The sequence below is a fragment of the Sminthopsis crassicaudata genome, chromosome 3, assembly GCF_048593235.1.
Source record: "Sminthopsis crassicaudata isolate SCR6 chromosome 3, ASM4859323v1, whole genome shotgun sequence".
Lineage (NCBI taxonomy): Eukaryota > Metazoa > Chordata > Mammalia > Dasyuromorphia > Dasyuridae > Sminthopsis > Sminthopsis crassicaudata.
The window spans coordinates 278,022,782-278,050,514 of NC_133619.1; the positions used below are offsets into that span (position 1 = coordinate 278,022,782).

At 34.8% G+C, this 27,733-nt stretch overlaps 1 protein-coding gene across 1 annotated transcript in view; it reads right to left on the reverse strand.

Moving 5' to 3' along the window:
- Positions 1-390: 390 nt before the first annotated feature.
- The window catches only part of OTC (ornithine transcarbamylase), a 66,193-nt gene continuing 38,850 nt past the window's right edge, over positions 391-27,733 (reverse strand). The window contains exons 5-10 of the mRNA XM_074300839.1: positions 15,733-15,886; positions 13,757-13,879; positions 7,765-7,818; positions 7,530-7,679; positions 6,055-6,192; positions 391-869 (exon numbers count right to left, since the gene is read on the reverse strand). Of these exons, the coding sequence (XP_074156940.1) occupies positions 810-869; positions 6,055-6,192; positions 7,530-7,679; positions 7,765-7,818; positions 13,757-13,879; positions 15,733-15,886 (679 nt within the window). The 3' untranslated portion in view covers positions 391-809. The remainder of the gene's footprint in view (positions 870-6,054; positions 6,193-7,529; positions 7,680-7,764; positions 7,819-13,756; positions 13,880-15,732; positions 15,887-27,733) is intronic.

The window sequence follows — 27,733 nt, forward strand, 5'->3', positions numbered from 1 at the left end:
GAGATGTTCCACTTCCTTGCCAGAACTACCACAGTGATGTAATTCTAAACATTCAAATAGCTAGATTTCTGTTTTTAAAGATATCCAATCTCTGTCTTCCTGGAAGGCCAGGCAAGTAACTTGTCTGGCCAAGGTTAAACTGCCTTTTAGGATTATTACCACCTCCTCCTCGACAACAGTCCTGTTGGCATTCTTAATAATGTAATCCATTTGGGAGGTGAATTATCTGGCCTTGGTGGTAGCCAAGGATTGCTGTGTCCTTCCAAAAGGGTATGAAAGCAAACTATTCACTGCCTCGCTCAACAGGTCTTTAAAGAGAAAACACGTTTGTAAATCTTTCCTATACAAATGTGAAGTTAGTAGTAGTAGTATTACAGATTGACTCAACAGTTGATAGTGAATAATATTTTAATGTGCAAATCATTGTAGGTAATGATCTATTAGGTTTCACAAATAAGTCACGTAACCTGCTTTTTGGATTGTTTTCTCATGTTGAAGTGGCAAACCCCAATAATTTTAAATGAATGCTCAAATTCATTTGTTAAATGACAGTTTAAAAGTATAGAAAAAAAATACATATTCTAGAGAGCTTTAAACAATGAGGCAAAAAACCCCACACAAATGCCAGAGCTTCAATATTGCATGGGATTTCATAACAGCAAAACGATATTGTAAAATTCACCTAAAATTAGGGTATATTAGGGAATGTCTCATTTCTTTGATCCCTTGTTCCCCACCCTCCACTTCCCTATGGACTAAAATATTCTGTAGCTACAGAATATTTTTCCTCCTTGGAAAAAGACGAAGCATCAAAATGAAGGCTTCTGCAGCTGTGGTGAGTAATCCGTCAGCAGGGAAACCATGACAGCCTGCAGTAGAGATGAAAGAAAAAGAAATTAATATACATCAGAAACGAATGTGGGATGAGAACCAGGTGGAAGGAGGAAAACAGGCTTAGGGTAAAAATGAGCTTTCTCAAGCAAATCATAATTCAGACTGTGCTTTGTCAAAATGCTGAAACATCTGAAATGATAAGGGGATGATTCTGTGCTACATTTGCTTTTATGCAGATGAGGAAAGGTCAAGAGGGAGCAGACTGGCTCAGCTAGACAGACAATCCATGTGATTTCCAAAGAATAATTGTAGGGTTAAAGAGAGAGTAAGCAGACATTAGAGCACTGTCTCTACGGGACTTTTGCAACCTGGAGGGCAGGCAAAAGATTGGCTGGTGAAGTTCTTTGGGTCATCGCAAGCCTACTGTCCATCAAGATACTTACTATAGCCAAAAGGGATTAAGGAAAGTTTAAGAGGTGGGGGTAAATTTAGGATCACGAAGGCTTGGGATTGGAGAGCCCTCTTGGATTTGGGTGATCCTATTGTGTATGTATAAAGGGATGAAGCAGACAAATGGCTTGGATTAGAAGCCTCCTCTGATGCTTTCTAGTCTTGTGATTTTCTGTATTATTCCAGTGGTATAATGAGGGTAAAAAGAGATGGCATATGTAAAAATGCTTTGGAAACTATAAAGTGTTATATAAATGCCAGGTGTGATTCACCAGCACTTTTTGTCAGCTTTCCTATGAAAAGCTGTAGAGCTAATAGCTTCTTCTCATTCTGCCTCCAGCAAACAAGGATTTAGGAAGGCTCATCTCTCTGATATCCACCCCAACCATCTCTTAAATCTTTGTCTTCAACATCTCATATATACCAAGCCCTGTCTTATATACAATCTATCTGTTTATGTCTTGGTTTAACATTTGTGTTCTTGTGTTTTCTCTGTAATTACTTATCCATATCTTTCTTAGTTTGTAAACCCCTTCCTGGAGAGGAGAAGCAGGTTAAGTAAGTGGTAAGTGGATAGAACATGGGTACTAGATTCAGGAAAAACCTGAGTTCAAATCTGGCCTCAAATGCTTAGTAATATTGGACAAGCTACTTAACCTTGTTTAACTTAGTCTCCTCATCTGTAAATCTGTTAGAGAAGGAATGGTAAACCACTCCAGTATCTTTACCAAGAAAATCCCAAATGGGGTCACTAAGAATTAGACATGACTGAAATAACCGAACCAAAAAAGTGAATGTTCTTAATTTCAGTTCAGAGGAATCACAAGGAGCTAGAGTTGGTAAAAGATTTTAAAGATAGTTTAATCCTGAATGCATTTGACAAATGAAAAAAGAGAGGGCAAGAATAAACATTTATATTTTGCCTACTATGCAGCAGGTATTATGCTAAGCATTTTATAAATATGATCTCATTTGAGCCTTACAACAACAACCTGGGAGGTAGCTGCTGTTACACCTTACAGATAAGGAAACTGAGGTAAAAGTTAAGTAATGTGTCAGGTGCCGGATCACACAGCTAATTTCTGAAGCTGGTTTTAAATTCAAGTCTCCCTAACTCCAGGATCTACACGTAGCTGACTAAATCAGAGCTGGGATGCAAGTCCATCCAGAATACTATATTCCTTGTAAAATTAAATGAATTCAAATTCTGCTTTAAAATTTTAATAAAATAAATACATAAAATAAAATTTAATAACTATTTAATATGTATAGAGAAGTATTTTAAGTGATGTGTATGATTCTTTCCTTCATAGATTTAAGCTTAGTAGCAAGATAAGTTATTGTTAAGTTATTTTTCAATTGTGTTGGATTCTTTGTTATCCATTTGGGATTTTCTTGGAATTTTCTTGGTGTGAAATAGTGGAATAGTTTGACATTTCCTTCTCCAACTCACTTTTTTTTTTTTTCAGAGGAGGAAACTTAGGTAAACAGAGTAAAGTGACTTATTCAGGTACAAACAGATAGTGTTTGAGGCCAGATTTGAATTCAGGAAGAGGAGTTGTCCTGATTCCAGGGCCAGCACTCTATTCGTTGCTCCTTCTGGCTGCCATTAATCACTAATTTGATATATGATATATATAAAATATCACATGATAAATACAGTAGACTAATACAGACAAAAGTGGTAGATGAGAGCATTATATGGTGAAATAATTCTTGAATTTGAAATCTATGGACCTACATTGGGAATCTCAGCTCTTCTACTTATTATTCATAATACTTTGGACAAATCTTTTCTTTTCATCTGTAAAGATAGCTGGGTGATACCATAATGCATAGAGCGGTGGGTCTAAAGTTAAGAAGAGTATCTTGAGTTCAAATCTGACCTTAGAGACTTACTAGCTGTGTAACCCTGAGCAAATCACTTAAATCTATTTACCTCGGTTTCCTCATCTGAAAAAATAATCTAGAAAAGAAAATTGCAAACCACTCCAATGTCTTTGTGAAAAAAACCCGAAATGGGGTCATGGAGAGTTGAACATGACTCAAAGAAATGGCTGAAAAACAATTTTATCTGCAAAAAATTGGACTAGATATTATCAATGACCCTTCATTGTTTCATATGCTAATTATAGCTAGATTGGGGAGATTATATGCTATTTATATAGCTAGTTATAGCTAGGTTGGGGAGATATCTTTAAGATCATCTAGTCTAGCTCCTTTATTTTACTGATGACTTAAATGAAAAAGTTAAGTTAAAAGTTAAGTATCTTGCCTAAAATGATATAGTGAATGGAAGAGGCAAGATTTGAACTTTGGACCCTATAGACTCCATATAAGACACTCCAAAAATATCAAATGTTGGATTAGAAAAGACTTCATGGAGGAAATATTGATTAAAATAGCAACAATACTTAAGGGACAATATATTTAAAAGTATTAGTATAAGTTGATTATTTTGTGGGTGATCTTCCTATCACATTATGTAAAATTTATAACTCTTTTTATGAGTCCCAAGAATCATATCTTATATTTTTTAATAGCTACAGAAGTGAGCGCTTTGGGAGTTCTATAAAATGCAACTGATTTTATGTACTCTGTTGCTTTGTGTTTTCAGCATCTATATTGCAGCTCTTTCTGGAATCAGACTTCCACCGAGTTGTTCAATTGCCTTATGTTTCTTGGCCATGGCAAAATCTGCCAGCAAGGGAACAAATCCAGCTGAGATCTCTGTCAGGACTGCTGACTCTGCCCTGTTCTGTCCCTCAGGGACAGGGACATCTGCCTTCCTTGGTAACATTCTTCACCTCTGGGGAAAGCTAAATAATCTTTAGGAGCAAATAGATATGTTACAGTTTAAAATAGTGAATATACACAATATTTGAATTCAAATAGAAATAGGTGAGGGGAGTGTCACTAATTTATACACAATGATCCCCCTGGGACTACATATTGACTTAATTTTAAAATGTCATATTATCCATGTTTTATTATAGTTCTAGTTTATCTGTGTCTTGTTAAATATTTCCCAATTACATTTTGGTCTGGTTTGGCCCATATTCAAGAATGTTATAAGCTACATGTGGTTGATGGGCCATGCTTCTGATACTTCTGGTTTAGAGAATAAGGATGTTTTGTGGGTTAATAACCTCTTTGAAATAGTTTCAGTTTTTCTCATTGGAAATTTAGGGCTGGAACTTAAAGATCCTTAGATCAATCCTGACATTTTGAGAAAAATATGGATGAGGCCCAGAGAAGGGAAATACTTTGTTAAGGTTACACAGATAGTGAGAGCCATACAGAGTTTGGATTTGAATTCATATCCTCTGATTTCATAATGACTGATAGTTCCATTCAATTATATTGACAGGGGAATTGTCAAAGGGTCAAAGCTTTTCATTGTAGAAAAAACTGTAAGTTTGTGTGCCTCAAATCACCCTTAAGATTTGTTCACCTGAGGACTGTACATGTGTTAGAATAGGGAGTAGCTACTAATCAACAAAATTGTGTATATGTATCTCCCCCCCACTTCCCCCCCCCCCCAAGCAAGGACTATTATGGATGGGGTAAAATGGTTTACAATTCAGTGAACTGAATGTGCCCAGTCCTGCCCTGATATGAAATTACACAGGATGTTGAAAGTGAGCATCTTTGCTTTAAAGTTCAAGCACTTGAAAATCAATTCTTCATCATCTTTTTTTACAAAACAGCATGTATTATGAGCAGTATCTCAGCATGGGGCTCAAACTGAGATTTTCTTTCTATTTTCTCCTACTGTTCAAGTTAGACTACATGTGGAACTTATCTCGGTAGAGAAACTAGATTTGGGCCTTAGAATATTACCTATAAATCTTTAGCCAAGCTGGGCCTGATGGTGATTGTGATGGTGATTTTGTGTACAAGGGCTGAGTTTTATTCCAAATTTTGTCAAGTGTTATCAAGTGGGCCAAGTTTTATCTCAAGTGTAATTAGTTAAATATTTTTAATGCAATAGGGCTTGAATATGTTCTTTCTCCTATTAAAAACAGCTAATATTTATGTAAATATATTCCAGAATTCCTTTTTGAATTTCTAAGAAAAACAAAGTTAAAAGATTATCAAGGCTATATCATTATTGGTGTTCTAATTATTTTCTGACAAAAACAAAAGCATTTGTTGTCACTTCCTATTTTATAGAGCTAATATGATTAGTCTGCACATCCTTTTTTTCAAATTGAGATAATTTTTTGTGTCTAAAACTGGCAAGAACAAAAGATTATCCTTATTATCTGGTACATAAATTTAGAACTTTAAAATACTGACATTCTCCTTTCATGCAAAGGCACCCAAAATTTAGTTCAATGAGATATAATGGGGCAAACTGAACCTTTATTATATCTTGATTATGTTATTAGTATGAGAAAGACAACATAATATATAGTGCAAAAGTTCTTAATTTATGTGTTATGGACTTCTTTGACAACCTTTGGACACCTAAACACAATGATTTCAAATGTATAAATAACATGTAGGAGTGCAAAGGAAATCAATCAATGAAACTAAAGGTAGTATTTTTTTTTTTTTTCTATCCAAATTCATGGACTCCCTGCCCCAGCTCTGCAACTTATCTATAGATCTGTTGATAGGTTAAGAACTCCTATTATGATATTGGAGTTGGATTAAGACCTGAGTTCAAATCTTGCTTTTGACACTTAATGGATAATGTGTGATTATGGGTAAATCACTTAATCTTATCAACTTAAATTAGGTTAAATTTAGCTTAGTTCTTACCATGATTGTCCATTTCCTGTTTTCAGCTTCTGGAAATACAAGTGACCTTGGACAATAAAATACTTCATCATCAACTTCTTCTGGTTTTCTGGGCAAGCAGTGTAAAAATGTCCAGTTGGGAGCAGCAACTTTACCCATCTAATAAATGATTATTTTCATTTTATTTAGTATCTATATACTGAAAATTATATATTTTAACAGCTATTACTTTACATTCCCTTACATAAGAAAACATTTTTATCATTTCTCCCAATCTTAGAATTAAGGAACCTGAGTTCTAATCTTGTCTCTGCTACTAACTTTGGACTACAGGCAAGTAACTAACCTCAACTGTTTGAGACTCCATTTTCTTTGGTAAAAAGAAGGGTATTGGACTAGTTCCCCAAATCCCCTCCTGTTCTAAAATCTTGTGCTTTGCTACACCTCAAGCAATCTCCCACCCCTGGCTCCAACCCCAAAGAGATACCCTAGAATTTATGGTCAGCTTGGAGTAAGGTAATTTAATGATCTCTCCATATGTAAAAAATAGATTTAGCAATGAGCCCAGGCTCTGGAGTTACTTAATCTTGATGATCCTCTTTCATTCTCTGTAAAATGAAGGAATTAGACTAGATCTTTCTAGATCTGAATAAAAGATTCTTAATCTGTGGTCCATGTTCCTTCAACCCTCATTTTATTTTATATATTTAAAAAACACTATTATTCTCTCCCCTGTTTTATTTTATATAATTAAAACACTATTCTCTACCCCAATGCCCATTTTATTTTATATATTTAAAAAACATGTATTCTTAGATGGGGTTTCATCAGTCTGACAAAGGGGTCTATGACACACACAAAAAAGTTAAGAACTCACAGTTCTAGAACCAGGAAAACATTTTAGATGGTAATATTATGTGATGATCAACTAGGAGTGACTTAGTTCTTCTCAATTTAATGATCCAAGACAATTCCAAAAGAGTCATGATGAAAAATGCTATCTGACTCCAAAAGAAAGACCTAATGTAGTCTGAATGCAGATCAAAGAATCCTTTTTCTTTACTTATTTTTCTTGTTATTTTTCTCTGTTTTTCTTCATGAAATGACTTATAAGAAAATGTTTTTATGACAACACATACATATATTACCTTTATTGAACTGCTTGCCTTCCTAATGGGGGAAAAGGTAGAGAGGGAGGGGAAATTTGGAACTCAAAATTTGGGGAAAAAAAGTCAAAATTGTTTGTTTTTCCATGTAATTGGAGGGGAGGAAATTTTAAAAAAAAAGAATCCTAGTTCTAATTCTAAAATCTTTTTACTTTAAGCATCAGCCCTAGTTATTTAAGAACCATAAAATTACCTCTGGAAGACTAGGACAAAGAATTTTTTGTGGAAATTAAAAATATACCTTTTTCTTCCCAAAGTAAAGGAATAATTTTATGGTTCTTGCCTTTATAAATTGAATTAATGAACCTACAGAGGAGCATCGATTTGTACCTTCATTGTTATCTGGTAACCTTGAAAGTCTTGTAGCCTCTTTTTCTTCTCTTCCTCTTGTCCCATGCTTACCCACGTGTCTGTAATTAAGACATTGCTCCCTTGTGCAGCTTCCATTGGATCAAAAGTCAGAGACAACTTGGTACCATGCTAGCATAGATAAATGGATAAATTAAACAACTCTTGAAATGTGAAGGCAATATTATTATTATTTTTTAATGTAAGTTTATCATACCTCTTTAGCATATTGCTCTGCTAGTTTGGTGATACCGGGATCTGGTTCATAACCCTGTCAAAAACAGATTAAATTGTTAGTTTGTATATATATGTGACACATATGGGCTTCCTAGGGACCTATCTTTCATCAGAATTAGGATTAAAACAAATTATACAGCAAAGTGAACATGCACATCATGGTTGACATATTCCATGATTTTTTTTGAACAAACTAAGTAAACATAATTGTTCAGTTCTCTTTAATGGGGGAATGTGGAACAAATGTTTTCTAGGAAAGACATGTAAACTGTGTATTTGATGCTATAAATTACCACATTTTTTGGTAGCTCATGATTATTAAGAGATGACTAGATGGTGCAGTGGATAGGGCTCTAGATCTAGAATCAGGAAGATTTCAAATGCAACCTCAGTCACTTTACCAGCTATGTGATACTGGAAAAGTAATTTTAATCCTGTTTACCTCAATTTCCTTATCTGTAAAATGAGCTGGAAAAAGGAAATACAGTAAACCACTCAGTGTCTGAATAATAACTACAAATGGTTATTAATGACTTTTTAATGACTATTAGTGACTAAGATAAATCCAAGAAAGCCTGGCCATTTCTAATATAAAAGATACTCTAATTTTAGATTTTCTAGCCTTGATAGTTCCTCTAAATAATTTCAAAAACAAATTGGTTCTCCCACATCCTCTTAATAATTTTATCAAGTTGATTGATTAGAAAAAGCATTTTGCTTTTTCTGACTAACTTGTAATAATCTTCCCTCCCTACCTCACTAAAAACTCCAGGAATTGAAAGATTTACTTAATTCTTCAACCTGATTCTAAACTGTTTCAAAATAAGTTGCTTATTTTTTGTTTAGTAACAAGGCTTATGATGGTGTTTTGAAGGTATAGATACAAAATAGTTATGGAGATTCCCATTAATAAATGACTATTTTGAAGGGGATGGAATTAAAAAGATTCCTAGAAGTGAATTGAGGACCTTTGTTACTGCCATAATTCGAATGCAGACTGTCACTACCTTGTTATTGTTTAGTTACATCCAATTTTTTTGTGACTCAATTGGGAGTTTTCTTGGCAGAGATATTGGGGTGATTTGCCATTTCCTTCTCCAATTCATTTTATAAAGAAACTAAGGCAAATAGGGTATCTGAGATTATATTTGAACTCGAGTGTTCCACTGTGCCATCTAGCTGCTCCTGTCACCACTTCCACCTGGATTATTCATCTCTGTGCCTCAAGACTCTTCTTCACTCTAGTGATTTCATTTCCTACTTAGGAGCCCAAGTAATCTTCCTAAAGCTTATGTCTCCCCTATCCCTGTCACTCTATTCCCTCTCCCAACCATAAAACTTCAAGGGCTCTCTATCACTTCTGAGATCACATATAAATTCCTCTCTTTGCAAAATCCTTCATAATCTGGACCCTTTCTCTTAATGACCAGGGACTAGTTTGCTTCCCTCACGCCTGTTGTCAACACTTAGCACAATTCCTGGCTCACAGCAGGTACTTAATAAATATTTACTGACCAACTCACCTTTTTAGTGTTCTTATACCTGATTTTTCTCCTCACCCTATCCCACATGCTATTTATTTATTGATACTGGTCTCCTTGTTCTTTGGATATAATATTCCATCTTCTGGTTTCAGGGGTATACCATGCCTGGAATCCCATCTCAATCTCCTGGTTTTCCTGGCTTCCTTCAACTCACAGATAAACTCTCATTCTGTACAAGAATCCCTTCTTCTCTCCTTAATACTAAAGCCTTTCCTCTGTTGATTATCTTCAATTTATCCTGAATATTGCTTATTTTTCCTACTTGTTTACATGATGTCTCCTATTAGGCTCTGAGTCCCTCAAGAGCAGGGACTGTCTTTGCCTTTCTTAGTATTTCTAGGCATAGTACAAAATAGGTATTTAATAAAATGCTTATTGACCAACTGATCATCCCAAGATGAAAATCAATAAGTATTCCGAAAACAGTTGAAGAGGTTTAAAAATGAGAAAAATAGGGTGGTTTGGAGGACAATCAAAAGTATTGCTCATACTTTGTCTTGGAAAGTAGACTTCTTTACTGATCCCTGTATGAGGAGGAAGGTCACCAGATGAAAATTGATTATCAGACTCACGCCAGTCAAACTTTTCCATAATGATATAAAAATTGCTTTCAATTATAAGTTAGGGCAAAATTTTAGAAAGGATAAAATAGGAACTAGATCTGTGATTTCATTGAGATAGGAAGCTGAGGATACTCCCCTCTACCTATGGCCTAGAACATTGGAATATCAATAATAATGATATAATTGTTACATAATTATTATATATTATATTATTATATTGTTTCATATTATATTATAATATGCTTTATTATGTTGAATTGTTTTATATTATAATATATAATACTATTATATATTTGCTATATATTACAATTATTATAACAATAATAATAATAGCTAGCAGTTTATATATATTTAACATTTGCAAAAGGCTTCACAAATAGTATCTTAATTGAGTGTCACAACAACCTTGCTTGAGAAGTTGGTGCTATTATTATCCCATTTTATAGATGAAGAAACTGAGGCAAATAGCAGTTAAGTGATTTTTCATGGTTAGTCAGCCAGTAAGGGGCAGCTAAATGATGCAGTAGCTAGAGTGTTGGGTCTAGAATTGGAAGACTTATCTTGGCAAGTTCAAATCTCGCCTCAGATACTTACTAGCTGTGTGACTCTGGACAAGTCACTTAACCTTGTTTACCTCAGTTTCCTTATCCACAAAATGAGCTAAAGAAAAAAATGGCAAATCACTCCAGCATCTTTGCCAAGAAAATCCCAAATGAGGTTACAAATGGTTGGAAACAACTAAAAATGACTAAACATCACCCAGCTAGTTTGAACCAGAGGCAGAATTTGGACTTTGAGGCTAGTTCTCTGCCCCTAACAAAAATGACTTTTTAAGTCATTTTTGCTTTTCGATGTAAACCATATTAAGTTGGAGAGATGAAGGGAGGTAGAGTAATTATCACCATAGAGGCCTTACAGTATTCGGTAAGGCAATAAATCTTCTGATTTTATCTTTAAAGAAAGCAGAATTGCTAATAAATACTGATTTGGAAATTTATGGAGCTATTCCTGAACTATTTGAATTTCCAGAGGTTAAAAAAAAAAAAACAAAAAGCCCTCAAACAATAATACACCATCAACAACCACCAAAATCCCTGGTCAAAAATTTAACTGGTTTTAATATTCTTTATCATTTAAATGAGTTTCTGCCTAAGAACAGTGCTGTACTCATTTTTAATATTGGATTGTTTTTCTTTCAGTAATAATGAAAGGCCTTTGACATCCAATAAAATGTTTAAACTCCAATTTTTTCCATTTTTTCAAATACAGCATTTTATAAATTTTATCCATGAGAATAAATATTATGTATGTATATTTTGTCAAATCCGTATTCTACCATTTATCTAAGTTTATGTTGATAGGACAGGGAATATCATCTAGATACTTCCCAATCCTGTTTTGACTAAGGAATGTCTAACAGTCGCATTCTTCATTTTGTCTGGATTGAATGCCAGGCCTAGAGTTAGGAAGACTGGAGTTAGACACTTACTAGCTGTGTGACAATGGGCAAGTCATTTACCCCATTTGTCTCAGTTTCCTCATCTATAAAATGAGCTGGAGAAGGAAATAACAAACTTCTCCAGTATCTTTGTCAAGAAAACTCCAAAAGAGGTCACAAAGAATCAGACACAACTGAAAAATGACTGAACAATAACAGCAACAAGTTGTCATTATGGTGCTGACCCAGTTAGTGAAGGGATAATAGCAAGAGAGAATGAGGAAAGGTGAGAGACAGGAACTTGTTTTTGTTTTTGCACAACACAAAGCTTTGCATTTTCTGTTATGTGAGACTGAATGGCTCGGACTCAAAAAAGAATGAGTTTCTATTCTCGGTAGAACAAATGGGATTTAGAAAAAAAAATTTAATAACACAGTAGTCCATGGCAAAGGTTGTTTGTGGCTTATATGATGGCTAATTTTTGCAGTTTGGTATGGAATCAATTCATGTATCTGGTGTAGACAGTAGTGCTAGTAGGGGAAATGACTGCACTTTCTTCCTTTTAAATTCTTTTTTGTGTTCTGATTCAATAAGCATTTATAGGTATGTACTATGTGGAAAAGCATTATTCTAGGTAAAAAAGTGAAAACTGGGCCATGCCTTTAAAGAACGTATGTTCTTTTTGAGGAGATCAAAGAAAAAAAAATATGGGTTAGAAATTTTGAAAGAAGTTTAGAATTCTAGGAGGTAGAGGTCAGTTAGTCCTGAATTTTTGAAACACCTAATGTGGTAAAGTTCTGGGAATATAAATAAAAGCAAAAAAAGGAAATGAAAAACAAGGAAAAAAACAGTATCTCTCTCAACAAAACAAAAATGAATTCCCACACTCTTATGTATAGACAACTTATTAAAAAGAAGTTACATACAAGATAAATTGGGAATAAAAGGAAAGGAGAAGCTAAGATTGAGGAGAATAGGAAAAGAATGCTTGCAGAAGAGAGAATTTCAGCTGATTTGCAAGAAGCCAGGGAAGTTAGGAGTCAGAGATGAAGAGCACTATGGGCATTGGGGGAATAGGCAATGAAAACATTTGGGGATGAATTATATCTCATATATCAGATGAAATGTCATGTGCAAGAAACAGTGAAAAGGAGTCACCAGATGTAAGAATACTTCAGTGGGGTGGGAAGGAGAGGAGTGGGAATGATAGGAAGGGGCCCAGGTTATGAAGACTTTGAAAACCAAACAGAGAATTTAATGTTTGATATCAAGGATAATACCCATGTTGCAAGATTGGGTGATCAAGAAGTTAGTGATATATCCAATATTAATAGGGAAATTAGAAAATGGAGAGAGTTTGAGGGAAAGAAATAATTCACAGCCAGGTTATCTGATTCCAAACCCACCCCTCCTTCCACTGAGCTACTTTCTTTTCACTGGATAAAATTACGCAACCCATTTGCCTCTGATATATTCTTCTCTCTCTCTCTCTCTCTCTCTCTCTCTCTCTCTCTCTCTCTCTCTCTCTCTCTCTCTCTCTCTCTCTCTCTCTCTCTCTCTCTCTCTCTCCCTCTCTCTCTCCCACTTTCCCCTGCCTTGAAAAATAAAATACTACTAACATTTAAAAAAAAGAATTAAAGTGGTATATATAGATGTGAATTGTCATTCAATTATATGTTATTGTTATTATATTTTATTTCTAATATAGATTCACATCATAGGATTGTATGATTTGGGAGCTAGATGGGACCATAGAGATTATTTGTTCAGCATCTTCCTTTTAGAGTTGAGGAAACCCAAATGTCACAAAAGAAATTGACAGACACAGAGCTGAAACCTGGGTTCACACAATAATTCCTGAAAAGGAAAAATGTTATTTTTAATGGGGAGACTAGTCTTTCCTGATGTTATTTGTTGATATTGTTCTGTCATTCAGTCATATTGGACTCTTCGGGACTTCATGGATCATAGCACCCCAATATTGTTTATGGGATTTTATTGCCAAAGATACTGAAATGGTTTGCCATTTCCTTCTCAAGTGGCAAACAAAGGTTAAATGATTTGCCAGGGTCACATAGCTAGTAAATGTCTGAGATCAGATTTGAATTCAGGAATCCCTGACCCCAGACCCAGCATTCTTTCTATTAAGTTACCTAGCTTCCCCAATGGTGGAGAATCTTTTTTTCTGCCTAGGGCTATTTGGATATTTATAGTATCATTCACTGGCCATATAAAAATGTCAACTTGGAGAACTCTAACAGTCCGAGGTTGTTGTGTCTAGTTTTCAGCTTATCACCTTCCATTGATTTTACAAATTATTTTATAGGCCTAATAGTGCCCTTGGGCAGATGTTCCCCTTCCCTGCCCTAAGTTGTTTAAGAAAAACAAATTATCCTCCTCTCCCATTAGCACACATCTTTTTCCTACCTTGGGTGTAGCCACCTGCAGATTCATCCCAAATTTAGCAGCACTCATCATGATGGAGTGAAGAATGTTGTTTCCATCACCAATCCAGCTGAGTGTGAGGCCTTTTAGATAACCATAATGTTCCTGTAAAACAAGTGATGTAACAGATTAAGATTGGGAAAAAACAAAAAGGAAAACTCATTAATTTGAAATGCTAGGTTTCCTTTTCTTCCTTCATCCCTTGCCCCCAAAATAGAGGAAACATTTCCAGCTTAGATCTCAGCCACTTGATATAAGATACTGTTCACAGCATATCAAGACCCATATTCTAAAATGTAATTTCAAATCTTAAAAATCTATGATATAGGTATTCACTCTATCATTGCAGATTGCCATGGAATTTAAAAGAACAGCAAGCACTGATCATTTTTTTTAGGATGAGTGTTACAAAATTACAAAGGACAAACTTGTTTCCAATGAAAAGATGCAACAGGACACCTTCCCTCTCCTTTGCATAGTTGTGTTATCAATAAGTGTGAAACATTTAATTTCAGGGGGGAGGGGTTGTTTGTATTTTGACTGGTTTTGTCGAAGTTTTTTCCCTTCTTTTTAAAAAGGTTATTTGTTATAAAGGATTGCTCTTTGGAAGGGGAAAAATTAGGAAATAAAGGAGAATAACTAGGTGATACAAAAACAAAAGTTATCATTCAAAATCTATTTTTTTAAAAAGTGACTTAATTCTCCTAAATCCACTTAGCTTTAACTGAGTATCCCTAATTGTTCTTAAATAATAATTCCTAAGCAATAGTACTCATTTCTGTTGATCAGAAGCAGAGTCAGCAAGAGCCATTATTGGCTGACCTGAAGTTGATGAATAACTTGGTTGTCCAGGGACACTGGTGAAAAGGAGAAAGAATAGTATTTTTCTCCAATATTTTTACATGCCCCATTATCACTTCCTTTACATTAGTGCAACACTCATTCAGAGGACGTTGCTATGTAAACTGCACATAAACTTACACTATTTTTCTTTCAAAAAATAAATGGAGTACTAGAAGTACTCAGTACCTGGGTGGGCAGCAGTAGAGGTGATAAGAATGAAGACAGGAGAAAGCCTGAGGTAAACTTCAGGTACATTACATATGTGCATGGAGTTTTTCCTCTTCTTTGGATAAATGAATACTAGGAGGGAAACTTTTGGTTCATTCTACTGAGAAGTCATTTTAGCCATCCATGAGTAATTAGAGAATTACTTCAGAATTTTTCCAGCTGTTGTATGTCTAGAAACAAATGGTTGCTATGAATTAAATGAATTTTAAGATTCAGGGGAAATGGACCACCTCCCTTAAATTGTGTTAATTGCACCATTATTTTAACTTGCTTCAAAGATAAATGGTTCACAAAAGAGCTGACATTTAATCTGTTTCATTCCAAGAATGGTATCAGATTGGATAGAATGACCATGTAAATACTAACACCTGTTCAAGGACTATAAATTTAGAGATATAATGGATGTTGAAAATCATCATATCCAACCATTTTACAAATGAAGAAATTCATGTTAAGTGATTTGCCTAAGGTGGTATGTAAGCAGGATTAGGGTTTGAATCCTGTTCCTCCAGATCCAGTTTTGCATTCAACCCAAGCAGTCAAATATTTTTATATCCTCATTAGTAAAATCAGAGAATTTTTTCCCACACTGCCATTAATACAAAGTAACTATTTACTGCTATTTGAATGATCTTTTTAGGGGGAGATTATATCTGAAGGGAGAGGGATCAAAATCATCAGAGAGATTCTTTTCCTTATAGGGCAGAGGTTCTTGACCTGGAGTCCATGAACTTGAGATTTGTTTTATTTTTCTTTGTTTAATTATTTGATAAATGTATCTTATTTCAATATAATTTGTTTCCTTTGGCAATCCCATGTATTTTATTTCAAGTGATGGAGAAACAATTCCTTTAAAAACTGCAAAAATATTTTTAAAAGTAGCATACCTGGAGAGTGAGGTAATCAGCCAGAATTTGGATAGGATGGTACATCTCTGACAAGCCATTGACAATTGGAACTGAAGCTTCCTTGGCTAGGTGGTCCAGATCAGAGTGTTTATACACACGAGCCAGAATGGCATCTGTCATGCTAGACAGCACTCTATATATAGCAAATATAAAAGTTAAATAAATCAAAGATATTCTGAATACGTAAGGAATAATAAGTAATGAGAACCAGATGTGCCACTAACAATATAGTAGCAAAACTTGTCTCAGGATTGATGTTTAAAAGTTCAAAGAATAAAAGGGGACAATCTTATTTTGCTCAATTGAACATGATCTTGCTCTGATACATGGCTTAAAGTAGATTAAAGTAGATTGTTGGTACAGCAAACAAGATAATAATTGATCACTCATAAAAGAGAAGGAACATCCAGTCACCAACAAAGTCAGAGAATTTGAAAAGATAGAAGTTGTAAACTTTTAACAGTAAAAAACAAACTAAGAAAAATCAGGGAACATTGAAGGTTACTGTATTCATATGTAGCTACTACTATTGATTTGTTATTACACAAATGAATGTTTAATTCTACTTCAGATGAAAACTATGGCTGATGCTAAATATGGAAGTAGTTTCTCTTCTACTTTCTATAGACAGAATGACTATTGACACCAAAGGTTCCTTTTGAAGAGGTTAGAGATATAATGAAAATGTACTTCAATTGAACCACAATCATAAATATAGCCTATGTCAGGAAATCTGAACAAAAATCTATCTCCATTGTTTGCAAAAGTCTTATAAGATCTATTTTTCTAACCCACACATAAATAATAGCAAATAATAATCCTCTAGAACAGGGCTTCTTGAATTTTTTCTACTTGTGACCCCTTTTCACCTGAGCAATGTTAATGCAAATATATCTAGGTATATAAAATAGGTATACAAATCAAACATTTACTGTTAATAAATCATAAATTTGTTTTGAAAACAATTCTTTGGTATACATACCATTTTACTTTTTATTAAAGATAAAAACAAAATTTCATAATAATGGATGGATGCCTGTTTATTTTTACATAAAGAATAAAATTTTGGCAGAATATTTGCTATTTTTTTATAATTGTCAAGTTCTTTGTGACCCCCTCACATGAAGTTATGGTGATCCCATTTGGGGTTGTGACCCATGTTTAAGAAGCTTTGCTCTAGGTAATACAACCTTTCAAGCCAGCCCTCAAAATTTTTTCATTAGAAATTTGAAGCATAGTAGTAATATTGTAGAATCTAACTGTCATATTTAATAATGAGCTTGTGGAAAATTAATTTAACACTGCATCTTGGAATGCCAAGAATGCATGTCCCTGACTGGCTTCTCCTTTCTTTCCCCATTATTAACTTGCCAAGCAGTGAAAATGAAAACTACTCCAACCTCCCAAAAAGTAGTAATAATTCCCATTCTAGAAGGTCAGATATTGGGGAGTTGAGGGAAATCAAAAGTTCCTCTTTCTATATATCCCAAGAAATAGTCCAATAAATTAATAAATATTTATTTAATGTTTACTATGATTCTAGCATTGGCAAAGCACTAGGGATGAAAACAAGAAGCAAGATAGTCTTGGTCCTCAAGGAGCTTATAATTAGGTTATTCATTATCTTTATAGACTTTCTAGTAATTCCATCTTATTTCTCTTAAGGCTCCTAGGAATTATATTAGTAAAACACTTTCCATAAAACTTTCAGTGAACTAACAAACACCACAACCACTAAAATTATATTCCCCATATTCTACCATTTGAAAGGCGGCTATTTCATCTTTATTACTCCAAAAGTTTTCCATTGTAAATTTTGACTCAGACTATATGAAGCGGTGACATAGGACTAGTGTAGAATGTAATTATGTACAGTATACATATGTTAATAATAGAGGTATACTATATCCAACATAAGTTTAGTTATCTCCCCAAACAAGAAATTTTATGACTCCTATTTGCTTCTATCCATATGTGGACAAATGATATTTTCAGGAAGAATTTAGAAAGTTTTGCCTCACTTTCACAACAAAGACTGAAATCAAGACAAGAAACTAAAGTAAGGACAAGGTATTTTCATTATCCCAGAAAAACGAAAGCAAGAGAACTTCCAAAGAGAAAGACAGATGGAGCCAAGATGGTGGAGAGAAGCCAGAAAGTTGGCTGAATTCTTCCCAGTTTCCCTCAGACAAACACTAAATCAATCCTCTAAACAGAATTTGGAGTAATAGAATCTACAACAATTCAGAGTAAAACAATTTTCCAGCTTAAGATATCTTGGAAAGACTTCAGGAAGGGTTTGACTTGCTTGAGCATAAGGAGAGTATGACCTAGACAGGCACAGTGCAGCTAATGGGAGCCAAAGTGCAGACCAGTAGCAGAGGTCCTTCCATCCTAATTCAGTAGACCAGCTGTGAGACTTCAAACCCAAGTGCAGAAGTCAAATTGTGAGCCCCTGATCCCAGGCACAACAGGTGGGACTAGGCCAAGCCAAGCCAACACAGTGGGAAAGCAGGCAGCATCTCTTACCCCAGTACCAAAAGCCAGTGAGAGGCCCCTGTTCCCCTGCAAAAGAAGCTTGGGACAATCTCCCTGTATCCTAGTAGCACCATTCAACTTTTAAAAATGAGGAAACATTCATATACCATAATTTATTCAGCCATTCTCCAACTGATGGACATCCACTAAATTTCCAGTTTCTTGTCACAATAAAGAGGGCTGCCACAAACATTTTTGCATATGTAGCTCCCTTTCCCTCCTTAGAAATAAAAAGACTATCTTAATCTAACTTTGTTTCACAGATAAGAATACTTGGATTCAAAGCATTAAATAACTTATCCATCCATCAGATGGCAAATGGTAGAGGTAGGATCAAAGTCCTCTGATTGCATAACCCTTCCCAATGTGCCTTATGAATTATTTTACTCACAAAAGCCACTTAAACATGAAAATTGATACATTCAGAAACTTTTATACTGTCTTCTCTTGGAGTTACGTAATCTCTTAAGAAATTCATTGAATCTGTTTCTGAATATGAAAATTTTGCAATGGACTTTGGCAAAAGCAATAACATTCTGACCAAAAAGGATGATTATGAGGTCTGTGCCTGACACAAACTTGGAAGGCTTAGCCACAATATCTCAGATTATAAAATCAAGATTCCAAACGATCTTGGCAGGATAGAATGCTGGATAGATATCAACAGGGATAAACATAAGAAAGTGAACCAGAAATGAAATACAATGGAAATCTAGAAACTAATTTTGTTTCATTGTTTTTTTTCTTAACTGTACTATAATGAGAATATTAATTAAAGAAGGAAGGGAAAAAAGGGGGGGAAAGGAAGGAAAGAAGGAAAGAAGGAAGGAAGGAAGGAAGGAAGGAAGGGAAGAGAGGAAGGAAGGAAGGAAGAGAAGGAAGAGGGGAGGGAGAGAGGAAGGGAGGAAGGAAGTTAAACATCACTGAATATGGTTAAAGCCATAATTAGGTAAAACTACACCTGAGGCACTAGAAGATCAAATACTGAAGCTGAAGGTTAAATACTTTGGTCATGTGGATGGGAAGGCAGCACTCATTGGAAAAGAACCCCAGGATGGGAAATACTGAAGGCAAAAGGAGAAAAGCATAAGATGGATAGATAATATCATGGAAACAATGAGCATAAGCTTGGATAGACTTAGAAAGATAATGGAGAATAGAAGGGCTTGGCATGCTGTGGTTCCATGGGATCATGAAGAATTGAACGTGATTGACTGACTGAACAACATACCTGAAGCAAATTCAGTTGGAAGAAAGGGATGGCAATAATGAACAATGGGGGAAAGATGGTGACAGAGTCACTAGATGACATAGATATGGCTACAGGATGGTCCCACTGTTGGGTAGGACAGAATACTCTCAGAGATGACTATAGATCAATTGTGTCCCATGATTCAAGGAAGAATAATAAGGAAAGGTGAGGAAACATAGAAGTGTGTTCTCCCAAGAAGAAGCACAAGGCTCATGCTGACACCTGAGGCAAAGTAATAGTCAACCCATATTAATTCTGCTTCTGTATATGACAATTATTGGATTTTTTAATTGAGCCAGTCACACACCATGAGTGTGATATCAGTGATAAAAGAATCATGCTATACAGACAACAGAAAGTAAGATAAATTTCATTTTGCATTAGTCAGATTATATCTAGACTCTAGTTTTTGACACTTTAAATTTTTAAAAATCTACCTGATAATCTATTTCTCTCCTTTCTTTTAATCTTCTTCTTTCCCTGATTACTTGGGCATATGTTTCACACTCTCTTCTAACATCGTATTTTAAGTAACTTTTTTTTTTTTTTGGTGAGGCAATTGGGATTAAATGACTTGCCCAGGGTCACACAGCTAGGAAGTTAAGTGTCTGAGGCCAGATTTGAACTCAGATCCTCTTAACTTCAGGGCTGGTGCTCTAATCACTAGAGCCACCTAGCTGCCCCTATTTTTATATTTCTTAGCTTTACATGGGAAGATCTAAAGACACGAGACAATTTTGTAAAGTGTTTATATATATATATAATGTATATGCATATATATACAAATACATACATACATATACATATACAAATACATACATACATATATATATACATATACATATATATATATATATATATATATATATATATATATATATATATACTATTATTATAAATAGAAAAAAGCACTTTACATAGAAGTAAAAGATGTGAGTATTAGTCTTGGCCCTGCTAAATACTTTATTTTTAATAGTATTTTATTTTCTAAGTAGAAGTAATGATAGTTTTCAACATTCATTTTTGTAAGATTTTGCATTCTACAAGATTGCTCACTATCACCATTACTATTCAATATTGTATTATAAATGTTAACTTTAGCAATAAGAGAAGAAAAAGAAATTGAAGGAATTAGAATAGGTAATGAGGAAACCAAATTATCACTCTTTGCAGATGATAGGATGGTATGCTTAGAGAATTCTAGAGAATTAACTAAAAAACTACTAGAAACAAGTCACAACTTTAGCAAAGTTGGAGGATACAAAATAAATCCATATAAATCATCAGCATTTTTATATATTGCCTACACAGTCCAGCAACAAGTGATATAAAGAGAAATTCCATTTAAAATAATTGTAGATAATATAAAATATTTGGAAGTCTATCTGTCAAGGCAAAGTCAGAAACTATATGAACACAATTACAAAACACTTTCCCCACAAATAAATCAGATCTAATCAACTGGAAAAATATCAAGGGCTTATGGGTAGGCCTAGCTAATATAATAAAAATGATAATAACTATATTAATCTACTTATTCAGTGCCATACCAATTAAACTCTCAAGAAATTATTTTACAGAATTAGAAAAAAATAATAGCAAAGTTCATCTGGAAGAACAAAACGTCAAGAATTTCAAGTGAATTTATGAAAAAAATTCAAATGAAGGTGGCCTAACTGTACCAGAACTAAAACTATTATAAAGCAGTGGTCATCAAAACCATTTGGTAATAGCTAAGAAATGGAGTAGTCAATCAGTAGAATAGTTTTGGTTCACAAGACACAATAGTCAATGACTATAGTAATCTAGTATTTGATAAACCCAAACAAAGACCTCAGTTTCTGGGATAAGAATTCACTATTTGACAAAAATTGTTGGGAAAATTGGGTATTAGTATGGCATAAACTAGGCATTGACCCACATATAACTTCCTGTACAAGATAAGGTCAAAATGGGTTCATGATTTAGACATAAAGAATGATATAAGCAAATAAAAAGAAAAAAGGGTAGTTTATTTCTCAGATCTATGGAGGAAGAAAAAATTTGTCCAAAGACGAAGTAGAATATATTATGGAATGCAAAATAGATCATTTTATTATATTAAATTAAAAAGGTTTTGTACAAACAAAATCAATGCAGACAAGATTAGAAAGAAATCAATAAACTGAAAAAAATTATATCAAAAGGTTCTGATAAAGGCCTCATTTCTAAAATATATAGAGAATTGAATCAAATTTCTAAGAATTAAAGCCATTCTCCAATTCATAAATGCCCAAAGGATATGAACAGGCAGTTTTCAGATGGAGAAATTAAAATCACTTCTAGTTATAGGAAAAATGCTCTAAATCATTATTGATTGTAGAAAAGCAAATTAAGACAATTCTGAGGTACCACTACATACCTCTCAGATTGGCTAAGTTGACAGGAGAAGATAATGATCAGTGTTGAAGGGGATATAGAAAAACTGGGACACTAATGCATTGGTGGTGGAGTTATGAACTGGAGAGCAATTTGAAACTATGTCCAAAAGGCTATGGAACTGTGTCCTTTTAATCCAGTAGTATCTCTACTAGGTCTGTATCTCAAAGAGATCATAAAAAAGGGAAAAGGACTTATGTGTGCAAAAATGTGGCTGCCCTTTTTGTAGTGGCAAGGAACTGGAAGCCAAGTGGATGCCCATGAATTGAAGAATGGCTTGAATAAATTTATGTTATATAAATGTTATGGAATATTATTATTCTATAAGAAATGATCAGCAGGATGATTTCAGAGAGGCTGGAATAGACTTACATAAACTGATGCTGAGTGAAGTGAGTAGAACCAGGAGAACATTGCATATAGCCAACAGCAAGATTATAAAATGATCACTTCTGATAGACGAGGCTCTTTTCAACAACAAAGTGATTCAGGCTAATTCTGATGGTTTTGTGATGATGAGAGCTGTCTGCACCCAGAGAGAGGACTGTGGGAAATGATTGTGTATCACAACATAGTATTTTCACTCTTTTTTGTTGTTGTTTGCTTGCATTTTTTTATTTTTGATTTCATTTTTCTTGTGAAACATGATAATTGTGGAAATATGCATAGAAGAATTGTATATGTTCAACATTTAGATTGCTTGCCATCTAAGGGGAGAGGTGGGGGGAAGGGAGAGAACAATTTTGTAACTCAAGGTTTTGCAAGGGTGAATGTTGAAAATTATCTGTGCATATGTTTTGAAAATAAAAACATTTATTGAAAAAAAGATTTTGTGTTCTAAATTTTTCTCTTTCCCTCCTCTTCCTCCAGATAACAATCAATCTCATATATGATAAATGTGCAATCGTTTTAAATATTTGTCATGTTGTGGAAGAAAAATCAGATCAAAAGGGGGAAAAAACCATGAGAAAGAAAAAAAAAACAAAAGATAAAAATACTATGCTTTGATCCATATTCAGTCTCCATAGTTATCTTTCTGGATGTGAATGGCCTTTTCCATCCCAAGTGTAATTGAAATTGCTATGATAACTACATTGCTGTGAAGAGCTAAGTCTGTCATAGCTGATCATCACATAATCTTGCTGTTACTATGTGCAATGTTCTCTTGGTTCTGTTTCCTTCACTCAGCATCAGTTCATGTAAGTTTTTCCAGGCTTTCCTGAAATCAGCCTATTTGTTATTTCTTATAGAATAATAATATTCTATTAATTTCATATATGATAACTTATTCAGCCATTCCCCAACTGATGGGCAACCACTCAATTTCCAGTACCTTGACCCTACATATATGCTACAAACATTTTTGCATATATAGGTTCTTTTCCCTTTTTATTATGTCTTTGGGATACAGACCAGGTGGAGACACTGCTGGATCAAAAGGTATGAACAGTTTGATAGCCCTTTGGGCAAAGTTCCAAATACTTTCCAGGTGAACTTAGCCGAGGCCATTGACCAATTTGTATTCTCTCTTTCCCAATCTGTAAAATAGGAATAGTAATATATGCTTAAGGGGGACTTCAAAGGGCTTTTATGAATATCAAAAGTGAAAGTAACTTAACAACTTTATAGCAGCAATGAACACAAAGTTCACATATACAAATATAGGTTCCTACCTTTTTAAAATTTTATCAAATAGCTTTCACAAATATCATAAAAGCGGGTTGTGGTGGAAAGAACAAAGAATTCAAAATTAGAAGGTCATAAAGTTAGTTGGTGGCAGAGTTGGTCTTCTAGTTAAAGAAGAAAAAGAATAAAAATATTCTTAGTAAAACTTCAAAGTCTTACAGGATTTTCATTTTAGAGATTGATTCTAAGTCTGGGGTTATGAAGTCCAGGGCCATCCTATTATTTTGTCTTTGCTACTGAAGCATGTGCCAATATTTTCTCTGTTCCAGTATCCTGCTGATGTAAAAATGAGATCTTGCAGAAACATGAAGAGCACGGGCTACCCCTCAAGTTGTTTTTCCCCAATAAATGAGAGTCATTAGCCAGCAACAGAGTTTTAAATGCTAAATATTGCTTTATTATGTTGTCAGCAGAAATGCATTTTAATTTTATTTCACTTAAAGAAACTATAAATCATGGAGTTTTTTGGGAAAAACTATTAAAGATTTTTAAAAAGACCTTTTATTGGAAATATTGACAAACATGTAACTTACAGTAGGGCTCAAGAAACTTTAAGTCACCTGGGTGGGGTTTTATATATAATCTCCCCTCAATTTAAACCACAACTCTCAAAGGCTATGAAAGCTTTTTTTAAATAAGTGCTATAAATTAAGGGTTATAGATGCTTAAAATACTTTGTTCCCACTATGATGAGACTCTGAATATTGTTTTGGATCAAGAGAAACTAAAGAATTGATCCCTGAGGCAAGCAGGCAGAAGACTTTGATAGAGATAAGTTAGCCTCCATGGTCCCTCCCTTTGGGAAAGTGATCCAATCTGAAATCCTAGTTATGCCAAACTCCCAAGACCCACCCTCTGTAGAGATCTCCAGAAGTCTCACCTTGCCATGTTCTGTCAGGAATCTCAGTCACGTCCCTGAGGCTAAATTTTCCCTCTAAAACAACTCTTGGCTCATGACTTTGCTGCTACCCTCATTTGAGTCAGTCCACTATGACATTCTGCCTTGTGGTGTCTCCTGTAACTCCACTCTGCTTCCCAACCCCACTTCTCTTCCTTACAGCTAACTCTTTTAGGGTACTAAGTCCCTTTCAGGATTTAGTCTGTTAGCTAAGGGCATGCCCCAACCTCATGGGGGTACTCCTTTCTATTGGAAAATTGTGAGTTCTACTGAGGAATTTGTCTTTCATATGCTCTCCCAACTCTATTTCATATTTACTATTTACTATATTTACTATTCCCAATGTCTATTACATCCTTTCATTTTGTCTGTAAGCGATTCCCCTAATAAATCTACATTTTGCCAAAGAGAATGGCCATTGTGAATTCTCTATATGACCAAACCCTAACTTTTGGTGCCTATCATCATCTGGTGACAAACCCCACACTATAGATTACATCACCTCCCCTCACTAGTGATGCTCTTGAAGCAGGTTGTGTCCCTTTAAGAAACTGTATTTCCTTTTGATCTATGATCCCTTTCAGATTCTCAGCCCCTCTTGGGGAGCATATCCTCCCTAGACAAGTTATCCTTCCAGGATGTCAGGGCCTTTGATTAAATTAGGAATCCATGTCAAAAAGCACCCCTTTGAAGTGTTGTTAATTCCACTAGGAGATCCAGGCTGTCCCAGCCCCAACTAAGACCCAATATAACTGCTTCCTTCAAGGAAGGTCTTTTGCAGATGGGCCATAGATAACTCACTTAGCTATCAGGACCCTTCTGTCCACTGAGAACTACATTCTCTCAGTGCAAAACTCTATTTTTCAATAGATCTGCCATTATATAAGTCAGTCTCTTGGTAAAGTGATTTCTATCCAACAATAAACTTTCATTTTGCAACTAATATTTGGGAATGAATGAATTCTTTCGCTCCTAAAACCTGTGGCCGATTTAAAGGAAATTCTTTTTTTAAATTTTTTATTAAAACTTTTTATTTTCAAAAAATATGCATGCATTATTTTTTAACATTGACAGTTGCATAGCCTTGTGTTCCAAATTTTCCCCTCCTCCCCCCACCCTCTCTCCTAGATAGTAAGCAATCCAATATATGCTATACAATATTCAATATATGTAAACATATTTATACAATTATCTTTTTTTTAAAGGAAATTCTTAATAACTTTCTTATAGGCACTAACTGCTAGACCACCAGGCATCTAGACCACTCAAACCGCATCACTCTAACTTCCTGTCTATTTTCATTTTTGTTGAAAAAATGAAGAGAGAGACAAAGACAGAGAGAGATAGAGAGAGAGAGAAACAGAGAGAGAGAGACAGTGACACAGAAACAGACACAGATAGAGAGGAAAGAGAAAAGAGGGGGCTCTTTCTTCAAAAATAAAAGATTTTATAGTATATATGCATCCTATTTCTTCTTTTTTATATTTATTTTATTTTATTTGGGGGGGGGGCATGAGATTGACATATGACCCAGATCTGATTGAGGCTTCTGTCTCTTTGTTCAAAGCCAAATTGTCAACAGTCAGGTCAAAATTGCCACTATTCTATTGAATTTAAAGGGAAGGTGAAGGAGTAGGAAATGAGACTATCCTTTGCCAAGAATTGTACTAAACTCTTTCATAAATATTTTATTTGAAGCTCACAACAATTCTGTGATGGGGTCAGGATAGCAATTCCTAGTTTGAAATAAAGTTGTCACAATCCACAATAGGCATTCTCTTTGCCAAAAGGTAGATTTATTTAGGGGAAGAAGTTACAGACAAAATGAAAGGATACAATAGACACCAGGAATGGTAAATATGAAATAGAATTGGGAGACCATATAGTTAGCAAAGAAAAAGACAAGTTCCCCAAAGGAACTCACAATTAATCAGGAGAAAAGAAATACTCCATGAAGTGGACTGAAGTCATTGACTGGCAAGCTAGCCTAACCAGCCAGCGATAGCTAAAATAAGGAGAAAGATGCCATCAAAGGAAAGGCACTGTGAGGAGGGAGAGAAAGTAACCTCATAGTGGGCTTAGTCCTGAAAAGAAGTAGCAAAGATCTTCAGTCCTGAGAAGTCAAAACGAACTCAGAGGGAAGATCAAAAAGCCAGATGGAACGTACCTGGCAGACCTGGCCTCATATGTGCTAATCAATATCTCAAAAGGTCATTTAAAGATGCAAAAGGAAGGATTGAAAAACAAGAGTTCCATTCTCACAATCACTCTATACAAAAAGGATACTGTTATTAGAACTGGTAATATCTAATTTAGCCAGATGGGCTTCTTTCTGATGGGGGAAGAATGTCAATTCACATAACTTGGGAGGTAGATATTATTATTATCCCCATTTTATAGGTAAGGAAATGAAAACAGAAATTAATTGACTTGCCTTCACAGCTAATAAATAGTAAAATCAGAACTGAGAACTTCCTGACTTCAGGATCAGGGCTTTAATCACTGTGCTTGGAAACTCCAATCAGCTGCCTTGAAAGCTCATCTAGCTTTCCTAACTTTACTTCATATTTGCCAGTCCTAATGTCTATTTTATCTCTTATTTTATCTATAAACTCTTCTAACTAAATCTCCCTAATATTCTATAACAGGATGATGGGCGACTCTCTTTAGTTGCTTAGAATACTTCCTAGTACTTTGAAGAAGCCTCCAACTTAAAAAAACAAACAAACAAACAAACAAACAAACAAACAAACAAACTGGTTGAAACTGAGCTAGACAAGAGGAAATGCATAAGCACAAGCACAGGAAACAATTTGACTTTAGGTGAGACCTGTGATTTCATAGCATCACCCTCTTAGCAATGCAGATCAATCAGTTGACCATTTAGGGTGTTAATGTATTCCTGGAGCCCAGAGAAGTTAATTGCCCAGGATGACACCACTAGAATGACAGAGAGCTTGAATTTGAACCCAATAAAGGTCACTGGCTTCAGAATCAAAAAACTTGGGTTTTTCAAATGTCATTTCTGACATTACCTTGGATGGCCATGGTGACTCACTTAACATACTCTGGCCTCAGGTTTCTCATCTGTGAAATGCAATGGAAGTGCTCTGTAACATCACTCTAAACTCTAAATCTATGATTCTATGACCTTCCTGACTCCGAAGGCACTTTTCTATCCCCCACAC